At 41.2% G+C, this 12,099-nt stretch overlaps 1 protein-coding gene across 1 annotated transcript in view; it reads right to left on the reverse strand.

Moving 5' to 3' along the window:
• Erich6 (glutamate rich 6) overlaps positions 1-12,099 on the reverse strand; it is a 26,505-nt gene that overhangs the window by 12,570 nt on the left and 1,836 nt on the right. Inside the window, 7 exon segments of the mRNA XM_021158633.1 lie at positions 735-833; positions 1,400-1,557; positions 3,009-3,119; positions 5,662-5,778; positions 5,870-5,925; positions 6,249-6,314; positions 7,117-7,211. Of these exon segments, the coding sequence (XP_021014292.1) occupies positions 735-833; positions 1,400-1,557; positions 3,009-3,119; positions 5,662-5,778; positions 5,870-5,925; positions 6,249-6,314; positions 7,117-7,211 (702 nt within the window).

Here is a 12,099-nt window from a genome sequence, read left to right on the forward strand (position 1 = left end):
TTTTTTTTTTTTTTTTTCATAGTCAGGGGCTCAACTATATAGCCCCAACTGGCTTAGAACTCTATGTGGACCAAGCTGGTCTCAAGAACCCAGAGACCTGTCTGGCTGGAATTGAGATGTGTGTGCTGCCATCACTGTGGATTTTAGTTTCTGTACAAAACAGTGGATGTCAAGCAACCCCCTATAAGATTACACGATTACTTACAAAACTACAAACGGAACTGACTGCCTTAAGTATCTTTTCCACAGCTGAAGAAATTTGACACTGACTGGAAAATGAGGTTATTTCTTCCAAATTAGATGAGGAGGCCATCAACTGTATAAAGCTAGGATTTCTGATGCTAAATTCAATTCTTCAAATGCCCCAGTTCTGACCTCTACTGACCAGCCCTGGTGCCCGAGTACAGGAAGGAAGTATTCAGGTGTCTTTCGATAGATTTTCCACAAACACGTTTGGGAACAGAGCTCAAGGGATGCTCTCTAACACAAGAGACACACACTTGGTAGCACCCGGCCACTGTCTGGGGACATCCTGAGGTGCTGCTATTTACTTCAGCCAAAAAACGATGGGACAGAGACCGAGACCTCTAAAAGCCAGAGGGCCTGAACCTCACATCCCTTGACCCGTTTTATCAGATACAAGCTTCATGATCCTTACAAATGGACATTTTCAGCATTATTTTAAAACATGCCAGTATGATGCCACGGCCAGCATGTGAGCTTTCTGATGATAGAGGGCATCCGTGACAAAAGTCTTACCATCATCAGTTGTTGTGGGGCTCTGATCATGTGATATTATCGCAAAATGTCTGGCCATCTGACGCTCTTGTTTTCTACAGAATCAAAACAACCGAGCATAAATCGGAGTGATGGTTGAAAGTGGAAACAGTGCCCTACACATCTCACCTGCTCATCCTTTGCTGTTTTAACCTTTTATCACTCATGGATCAATTTTATGTAGTCAGAGCCTGCAAGTGTTCCTATGGGTAAATTTCTCCAGCCTAGGAATTCTGAATTGCCCTGATAATTTATGTTTGACAATCTCTACTTTAAGTCAGTGAGCTCATTAGGTTTTGTCTCCAATATCATCATTATTGGTATTACTATTATTATTTAGTATCTCTCTCTCTCTCTCTCTCTCTGTTGCAAGGGACTTAATTTGGGGCCTTGTATACACAAGGGAGGTATTCTACTACTAAGCTGTATCCCTGGCTTTTATGGGAACTTTTGAATCTCACAACATCGACCAGGAATTATAATGAGCTTGCTTTAGCTCATTTCTACTTCCTTATAAGGATCGTATTCTCATAATTCTATATTTTGAGAAACCAAGGTTCATCTTATGAGGTACTCTTCGGTCAGTGTATCCTGTCTGGCTCAGCACCAGGGCCTGCATTACTTCTGCAGAGCCTTCTCCTTTGCCTTGAGCCTGTCGATGTCACTGCCATGCGCTGCATGAGGTGAGATGCTGATTAACTCCAGCGCAGGGGTTTTGATGGTTAGCAATTCCTCGTTGATATAATCAAGAAGATTTTGAAACTGAAGACAGCAGCACCTCTGAAAAACAAAGAAGCTCTGATCCTGTCATGGATAGTAGATAAAGAGGTCACAGAGGGTGAACCCCCCCAAACCACAATGAGGTGTGGGTAACAAGAGGCTATAGCTCTTCTTTCCTCTATTAGCTTTGGTGAGGTGATGTTCACACTCTATGCAATCCACATGCCTCCTAGCCTCATTTCAGCTGTTTCTTTCAGAACTTCAGAGTACCCATCACCAGTCAGTTCAGATGAAATCTGTACCCACAAACAGTGGTCCCCACCCTCCTCAGAACTGCCACAAATCAGATATCTGCTTCTTTCTTTGTTTTTGAGACAGCAGCTCATTTATCCAAGTCTACTCTCTGTGTAGCCAAGGATGACCTTGAACTTGTGAGTTTTTTGCTCTCCACCTCCCAAGCACTGGAAATACAGCATATGCTACCATGCAAGGAACCAGCCGGCCTCCATCTTAGGCTTAAAAACCATCTTCTAGTAAAGACAAACTAGGTTCATTTCTGTTTATGGTTAAACCTGTGTCTGTGCCCTACCTTAACTACACATGTACTGCTTGCTCCAGGCATGGCAATCATGTCTTTGTATCAAAAAGTTCATTTTCAGACACAACAAAATTGAAATAATCCCCTGCATCCCATTAGATCTTTTGGGAACCTTTCCTCCTACTAGGTTGTCTAGCCCTGATATGATGATATATATATATATATATATATATATATATATATATATATATATATGCCTAGTCTTATTGTAACTTGTTATACCATGTTTAGTTGATATCCCTGGGAGGCCTGCCCTTTTCTGAAGTGAAATGGAGGAGGAGTGGATCTAGGGTAGAGGAGAAGTTGGGGGTGAAGGACTGGGATGAGAAGGGGGAGGGAAAACTGCAGTCAGGATATAATATATAAAAGAAGAATAAATAATTTAAAAAATCCATGCTTAACAAACACTTAGGAATTATGTTGACTGTGGAAGTGTTTTTTCCTGAAAAAGTTGTCAAAGTGTTTAAAGAAGTGGAAGTCAGGGGCCTGGAGAGATGGCTCAGTGGTTAAGTGCTCTTCCAGAGGTCCTGAGTTCAATTCCCAGCAACCACATAGTGGCTCACAACCATCTGTAATGAGATCTGATGTGCTCTTCTGGTGTGTCTGAAGATAGTGACAGTGTACTCATATATATATATATATATATATATATATATATATATATATATATATATTTAAAAAGAAGTGGTAGCACCAGGCTAAACATACTGTTAGTTCCTACAGAGCGTTGTCAACATGTTATTATCAGTCTTTTAAATTATAGCTTCCTAGTAGATGTGATTGGCATTTTCTTGACAACTAACACCTAACCCTTAAGAATGATAATGTAAGAGAAAGAAGCAGGAGAAAATGCTACATATGTTTAAAAATAACACACATTCCTCAGTCAAAATCTTGTTTAGAACTAACTTACATATGATTTTGGTTTGGTTTGAATGTTGTCAGAGGAAGTGTCCATCTTAAAAAACAATGACTGTAGATCACTTCCACAAAATTCACACGTGGGTTCCAGCTCTTGTTCATCCTTCAGAGAAAGAGAGAGAAAGTGAAGATGTGTCCTAAGGCCCAGTAAGCTTAGGAGTAAGAGGAGCGGGGTTGTGGGCAGTGAACAGTCAGCAGGACCACAAAGGCAATGGGGGATGTGCCAATTTGTTTGAACAATCATCACAGAAATACTTGATGGAGACCTTTTAAGGGTCTGAGATTTTGTAGCTGAAGGGACCAAGCTGGCAAGATCTGCCATGTTACATTTCCACTCCAGTGTTAGAAGGGACTAAGGAGCCCTGCCGTGCATTTCCACGGCTGCTCTCTGGCAAAGTCAAGTGCTTCGGCGCTATGGAAATGGGGGCGCTATAGAAAGGATGACCTCAGAGTCCTCTGGAATGGGCAGAGGTAGAGACTATGTAACCTGCAAATGCTAGTAAGAAAAAGCCTTGGCATTACTGTATACCTGGTTGCTACTTTCTATGTCTCTGTGATAGAATTCCTGTCAGAACTGACTTTAATGAAGAAGCATTTCTTCTGGCTTGTGACTTAGAGGAGACAGTCTATCACGGCAGTGAAGGTGTGGCAGTGGTAGTACCTTGTGGCTTTGGTAACAGGAATGTGAAGTGGCTGGTTACATTGCCTTAGCAGTCAGGAAGCAGAGCACGAGGGCCTGAATGGGACAGTCTATGTGACCCATAAGACCCACTCCTAGGGACCCATGTCCTCCAGCAAGACTCCACCTCCTAAAGATTCCACAGCCTTCTGAAACAGCATCATTAGCTAGGGACCACGAGGGAAAACAAGCAAAACAGAAGTCAGGATGGGTCAGGTAACTGTGAGAGATTACTACACTAAGGCCATGTTGGTATTTGTTACAGCTATGATTTCAGAGGGTTCTGGGCAGGTGAGTAGCTGAGCCTTAGAAAAATACCTTAGGAAAAGATCCAGATGTGCCTTTCAGGGTATGAACAGCGCTAGCACATCTATATTTTCCATGAAAATTATCCTACAAGACAGGGTATCCAGTTCTAAAGGTGACCAAGTTAGCTAGTGTAGATAGGAACTGGCCACTCAAGCAAAGAACCTCTATAGAATGTCAAAACCGTCCCACAATAAGCTTAATGCCAGCCAACCAGAGTGCTTAGTGGGCAAAGCCTTGCAGTACAGAGATGATAAAAAATGAAATGGTAATGATGATGACGTGATGACCACTTCTATACAAGAGACTTGGTAGTACAGTTTTTGGCTCATGAGTCTTTTTGTTCCTGTACCTGACAATGAAGCCAAATGGCAGGTCTTTGAAAGACCATGAGTGCCACTGGACTCTTCATGTGAAGAGAGTATAAAGAGGAGTGCAAGATAGGTCAGCTGCTAACATTCCTGAACTCAACAAATGTTAATGCTACTGGCAATGTTTGCTTCTAGAGCCAGAGGAGCCAGGCTTGTCCAGGTTAGGACATATCTCTGGAAAAGAGTCCACAAGGAGTTTCTTATGGCCAAGCCCATCTGTGGGAGTCAGAGGAAGGGTATAACCCACTAGTTCAAGAGAAGTCTCTGGATATCAGCCCTTCTGGCTTAGAGGAAGGGTATTCTGGTCAGGTAAAAAATTCCAGAGTCTGCGGAGTGACTATCAGGTTTCCAAACTGGGATAAACAGCTTATCAAATGGTTGTTGGTGCTATGTTATGTGGTTCTGTTGTGCATAACAGCAATGAGCTGACATCAGTGCATTGCCAGAGTCTACTCATATGTGCTGTGATACTGGGGCAAAACTCTTTACTTACTCTTCCTATGCACAAAGCATCCCCTGCACACCTCGGAAGACATCATCAAGGGGATTTGGATCCAGGAGTGTGCACTCTCTTCACATGGTCACATGCTGTCCCAGATTGGGCAACGGCTGTGCTTCCAGTCATGTCTTTACCACTCTGGCCCATGGAATTACTAAGGAAACCTTTATCTAGCTTATCAAATACTGGCATTAACTGGTTCCTTAATATCAGTAAATATGGCAAAGGTCCACCTGTATTTGTAGACTTTGTGACTACTACTGTTGGTTGAACTGTGTCTTCCCAGAAGAGACATTGGACATTTAATCTCTGGTACCTGGAAATGTGACTGTACTTGGTCTTAAGAAGGTCACCAAGTTAGAATGGGGTTATTGGGATAGGTTTAATCTAGTATTATTGGTGGTGTCAGTAGAGAAGGACCTTTGGATATAGGGACCCAACAGGAAGCCAGTGAATACTGAGGCAGACACTTGCAGGATACAAATGCCAGCCGAGAATGGCTACACTGTCCACCAGTCTGTAAAGCCAGGAAAATGAAGAGAGTCTCCCTACAGTGGTGACCCTGTTGAAAGCCAGATCCAGACTCGTAGCCTCCTCAACCAAAGGGTAGAGGCTCTTTTGTTTTATGGTACTCGGATGGGAGGAGTTAGAAAGCCACCCCATGTGCTGTTCTAAGTAAAGGAACCCTTTGCATTGATTCTTTTAAAGTATATTCACATCTACTGTACAAATCACTGTGTGGCCCCATATGGCCCTTTACAGAAATAGTAAAGCATATGAACTGAAGTACCTTAAAGCTCACATCCATATATGAGTACTCTTTCCTAAAGGACAGAATGGCCGGTGGCCCAACGCTGGGTAACGTCCTTAGAGAAGTTTCAAACAAATTTACAAAGTCTTCATTAAACTAAATAAGAAGAGAGAGAGAAAACAATTAAAGATTGAATAAGTCACTCTACAAGAACAATGCCTTAGTTATTATGACAAATAGTTCTTACCTCCATCTCACATAAAATGCTTAGCTTGGGCTCTTCAGGATTAATTACCCAATTTTCTGAAGAGAAAGGATGGATTCAAATGAAAAATGGCAAACCATTTTGCAGTGTGTTCTGTTTTCCTCTATTTTAGAGATTCCCTCCAATCCTAACCTACTAGGATGTCACACTTAAGCAGGAATAGGTATGTATGTACACACATATGTGCACACACATGCACATCCACGTGCACGTTCATACACATGCACCCTCCTCCCCCACCCAAGCCTTTCGCTTGCACTGCTTGACAGGGTACATTCTCAGCACTGTACAAGTCAGGTGTGTTCCATACTGACAGCTTGTCTTTTCCAGCAAAAGATGATGAAAACAAGCAACTGTTTACCTCTTAACATAGAAGCTGGAGTTTGTGGTGGCGGTGCTTCCGTTATCTCAATAGATGGTATTCTTTCTAACAACAACAACAACAACAACAACAACAACAACAACAAAACAACATATGAATGTATTCATCATCAATCTTGAAAAAGGAGAAACAAAGTTGAGTGTGAAAAAAATCATAGAGAAATAAGTGCCAGTGTTTGTCACTCTGCATAGATTCCTAGGTTTAATCTATGCAGAGTGACAATTCCTATTCTATTCCTAGGTTTAAAACAGCTAGAGTTGGAATGACAGATGAATTCAGACACAAAGAAGATGGCTGCCGACATATAACAGCCCTCTCTGTCCCAGAGCAACCAGGGACAATGAGAGTCATTAGAGACAGGATTAGAAGGTGACCTGTCAGGGGGAATGTCTGTTATCTGAAGAAAACATTAAACCTATTTTAAGGCATTGTGTCAACAGAAGTGGTAGTTCAAGCATAACAATTAATGCACAAAGATTATCATTAAGGCCTTCTCTGAGCTTAATAAAAACAACTAACCTTTGAGCATCCCATGACCCTATAATGGACTACCAAGCAGTCATTTCAGAGAAACAGCCACTCCTGATGTGAAAAGCTGACCATGCTGTCTTAGTCCACTTATTAGGATGCTGGAACAACATGCTGGGAAGTGCCAGGAGGTTTGGTGTCACACGAGGGCTTGTTTCTTGGCTAACAGATGCTGTTGAGGTTAACAAAGTTGCCCGGTATCTCAATGTTTATGTGCACTGCCCAGATTCAGCAGCAGCTCTAATGACCTTCCATAGCAGCTGAACTTCCAGTTTGCAAGCCAACCTCCCAATAAAACCTAAACAATCAAAGGACTCACTTATCTGCTTTTTAGCAGAAATTCGTTGAAGCCAACTTTCATCTTCTGTTTGTACTGACATCTGAACTCTTTGATACAAACTTGGGTACATGTCTCTGAAATTTAAATCAAAATGTTAGAGTGTAATTATATGATTGTTAGCAAGTCTACTCTACATAGTATATTTTTAGTTGAATAACATATGCCCATCGAAAGTTCTGATGTTTTCTTTTAAAATATTTTCTTCCATTCCTATATTTTCAGTAAAGTTAAATATGATATGTTTGATCAAATAAGTTCTTTGGAAAGTCTTCCTGAAAGTCCTCAGAGTAGAGGTCCATGAGGGACAATGAGGAGAACTGGCCTTTTGGGTCAGAGTTTTATTAGGAATTATGTAATGCTATAGACAGACAGGAATGATGGGAGTCCTAAAGAGATTCAGGAGCATGAGGTTAAGTGGTATACAAAGTGTTCATTTTCTTTACTTTAGAATGATATAGGGCTGGGCTTTCTGGCCAGGCAGCCTTGCCACAATGGTGAGCTCCAGGTTCAGTGAAAGACCATCTCGGATAAGAAGACAAGGTGGAGAGCAATAAACGGCAGTACTTCTCACCTCTACACACAGGCATGACTATTATACCAGCACAGAAACGTGCACACAGACACACTGCACACACATACGTGAGCACACATGAGAAATAATGGAATCCTCCGTTTGCTTTGTTTTTCAAGACAGGGTTTCTCTGTGTAGCCTGGCTATCCTGGAACTTGCTCTGCAGACCAGGCTGGCCTTGAGCTTGGCTGCCTATATTTCCTGAATGCTAAGAAATTATATGGACTTTTTAAAAAGCACTGAGGTTATGGCAAACACATTGTAATGAAGAGACCTCCATTCCTTCTCTGAGTAGTTTAATCAGCTATTTGATTAATGCAGGGAAGTAAGAATTCGTAACCCTACTGTTAACAAGTAAATGTCGTTTTCCAAGATCCCTTATTTCTTGGCATTTTAATTAAAGAATTGTATTTTCTAAAATGATCAAACAACATTATTTCAATCCTTCAATTTAGCATTGTTACTTTCCCACCAGAGTTCAACTGCATCTTCCCCTGCCATTTTGACACTTAGTTTCCTGGCACATTGCATCAGTGAAGTGCTTTTGTTTTTCAGTTCTGAAGCAACTGGGTCCTGGAATAGGCAAAGAGCTCCTCTGCAGAGGCCACTTATGCAAGTCTCTGAGGGAGTCTTGTTTATCCAACCTTCCTGAGAGACAAGCTGTGGGTACTACCAGTAAAGCAACAGGAGAGGGAAATCTCAAGACATTTGCTGTGTATTCTCTCCCATCCCCACCCACAATGCAAGAGCTAACAAAAATGAACACATTACTCATGCAAGTGTCCTTGACTTCCTTAGTCTTCCACCAAAGTTTTTGCATGGAATTTTTAGGTGAAAGATAAATGAGGATGGGCAAAGAATTCACTTTGTGGCGAGCATACTAGGTGGGAATGAATATTGTTTTACCCGCGATATTTTGATTACCTTCACAAAAGCTAACCAAGACCATAGTATTTCCTTTTCACTGGCAAGGAAATAGAGGTCCATGGAGACAAAGGGATGTCTGAAAGAGTCAGAGAGGCTTCTGCCTTGGTCCAAAACTTATTTTGTCACTTTCATCTGTGTCTTGGTTATTGTTTCATTGCTGTGAAGAGACACCACAGCCAAGGCAACTCCTACAAATCATTTAATTGGGGGGCTTGTCTACAGTTTTAATCCATGATCAACATGGTGGGAAGCTGACAGGTATAGTGCTGGAGCAGTAGTTTAGAGCTTTACATCCTGATCCTTAGGCAGAAGAGGGGGGTGAGGGGGAGAATGGAGAGGGGAGAGATTGGGCTTTTGAAACTTTAGAGACCTCCCCTCCCCGTGAGAGACCCCCCCATCCCTCCCGCACTGACTCACTTCCTCAACAAGGCCACACCTTCTAATCCTTCTAATCTTTCTCAAATAGCTCCACTCCCTGATGGCTAAGCATTCAAATACGTTAACCTATGGAGACAGTCTCACTCAAACCACCACAATCTGCCCTTTCAAGTGTCCCATTTCAGTGAGAATAGCAGTAAGGCAAATGAAAATAGAGTTGAACTGATGTCGGCTGCATTTTTAGGACATTAAAACACACACACACACACACACACACAGACACACACACACACACACCCATGATCTCACCAAAGTCAATAAAGAATACTTTGAAATTTGTGTGTGTGTGTTTAGCTTCTAAAATATCTTCTTAGAAAGATTTATGAGACACAAGAGTCTTGTCTGGAAGAGGGAGCTCCCCATGGACGTGTAATAACATAGCTGAAAAACACAGTAACATGGCCACTCAGCATGTAATCCTCTTTCTTTTCCTTGTGATGATTTTAACTGAAACAAACAAGCAAACACCAGACTCTTAAATGCCCAGCCTTAAAAACATGATCTAACTGGTATGTGAGTAATATATAGCTCTTTGAAAGGAGGAAAGTCAGAGCAGAGAATACACAAGCTTAAAACAAGAGGAGGTTTTTCCAAAAGGGAATTTCTGAGAAACTTCTATCTTCATGCAATCAAACATAGACAGAATGGTGGCTACCATCATAGTAAGTCAAGAGATGACCTTGAATCATCCAGCCCCCAAAACTCCCTGCTCTCCCATTATATGAGGCAACAGGCATCAGTTTTCTTTAAATACAATTTGTTATTATTATTATTATTTTTGTATATGATTGATTTGCCTGCATGTATGCATGTGCACCACATGTGGGCCTGGTGCCCCTAGAGACGAATAGAGGGCATCTGGAACTGGATAGAGTGATGGATGCTTGTTAGGGACTATGTGGATGCTAGAAACTGAACTTGAATCCTGTGCAGGAGCAGCAAGTACTTTTAACCACCAACTCCAGTGGTCTTATTTCTAAAGGAAGGGAAAGAACAGCTTGTTGTTATTGTGGTTGTTGAAAAATGGTCATATACCTGGGCAGTTTTCCCCTTGAATGAGAAACAGAGAATATAGTTACTGATTCAACAAACTCAAGGAAAGAAAGAAAGGCAGGAAAGAGGAAAGTTAGGATGGAAGGAAGGAAGGAAGGAAGGGAGAAAGGAAGGAAGAAAGGAAGAAGGGAGAGAGAGTAGATAGACAGGTCCACCACAAAGAACTTTAACCATAAAATATAGCATCCTTCTCTTTACTAATGCTGGGGTCACAGACCAATGAGAATGCTAGCTTTGATATTCTCCCCTCACCTGCCCACCCAGGGTTCCTGTAAGCCGTCCCACCTTAGAGAAGTGAAGTACTCCCTGTAGGAAGGGCTCGTTCTAGCTGCCTGCCAGTCATTCACTTATGAATGCAAGTGGATGACTAAGGACTGTTGTTACTTAAAAATAAGTAATAATAGAAAAGAAAGAGGTCAAGGAAAACGGAATAAAGATGCATTAGCATGGCATATTAATATATTATTGGGCCTTCAAAGACAGTAAAGAACAGTCAGAAAGTATTCTGAACAGCAATTGTAACAGGTTCTCCGAATTACAGCCATGAGTCACAGAATAAAAATGTCTGTACACAGGCTGTATACCAACATCCGAACATCAAAAATCTGGAAGATGCTGAAAATATAAAAGAGAAGAATGATGGAGAATCCTACCCAACAGACATAGTGTGCATTCTGAAGGGAGGAAGAGAGACAATGGGGAGGAAATAAAAACCAGAAGGGTTTGGGAAATAGACTGATCACTGAGACCGGATCCTGGGAAGCAAAGAGGCAATGTTTTCAGAGCTCTGAAGGACAACACTTTAAAACATAGTCTGTGATGCTAGGTTATATTAGTAATATAATATAATAATATAAGTAAAAGCTTAGTGGTAAAATGGAGACATTCCAGGCCTACAAGAGTTTAGAGATCTGAGCACTCATGAGAACTACATGAAAAACATTTTATGGAAAGAATTTCTTCAGCAAACAGAAAGGAGCAGAAGCTGCTAAGTTGGGATCAATGGCCTGCAGCTACTGGCTCGGCCCAGAGAAAGTGAAGGCAATTGCACTCACTGAATGGAAAAATCTTATTTATTTATTTATTTATTTTTAGACAATAGGATTTACTAACATCAGATTTCATGCTCTTGGCCATGGATTTAATATACTGGCTTCTTAGCATGCAACTGAGGCATGTTTATTACTTTTCAATTTTAAAATGCAAACTGTACCCAAAGTACTTAACAAAACAACACACATATTATAAAAGTAATATAATATAAAACTGCCAAATAATATAATTTCCTATGAACATGGAGCAAATATGATTTGCTTCTCTCCCACCCTTTCTCTCTATATGTAATTTGTTGTTAATTAGAAAAAAAATAAATGAGAAGAGATAGAAGAAAGCAGTAGTGGATTTAGTGTTAATATTTTATAAACCGTCACTAATGCTGACAAACCAAAAAGTAGAGGTTTAAATTCTTTACAATTCGGAATCCTAGGAAATTAAAAGTAACATAAATACCAAAAATAAAAAATAATAAAAAGGAAAGGAAGCCCAGATTTAAATCAGATTTTGATAAAGCAAGTGAAAATGTTTTTTAAAGTTATAGTTGAAGGGGTGGAGAGGTGGAGAGGTAGCTTAGCTGGTAATATGCTTGCCTTGCAAACACAAGGCTGTGAGTTCCATCCTCCACCCCCATCCCCATCCCCATCCCCAGAATACATTAAAAAAAAAAAAAAAAGCTGTGCATGGGAGTTAAGCTTTGTAATCCTGGCAATGGGAAGATAAAGACAGATGGATCCCTGAGTCTTGCTAGCCAGCTAGTCCAACATAGTGGCTGGCCTCCAGGTCAACAAAACAGCACCTAAAGAGATATTAGGGCTGGTGAGATGGCTCAGTGAGTAAGAGCACCCGACTGCTCCTCCAAAGGTCCAGAGTTCAAATCCCAGCAACCACATGGTGGCTCACAACCATCCGCAACGAGA

Source organism: Mus caroli, chromosome 3 (assembly GCF_900094665.2).
Source record: "Mus caroli chromosome 3, CAROLI_EIJ_v1.1, whole genome shotgun sequence".
Taxonomy (NCBI): domain Eukaryota; kingdom Metazoa; phylum Chordata; class Mammalia; order Rodentia; family Muridae; genus Mus; species Mus caroli.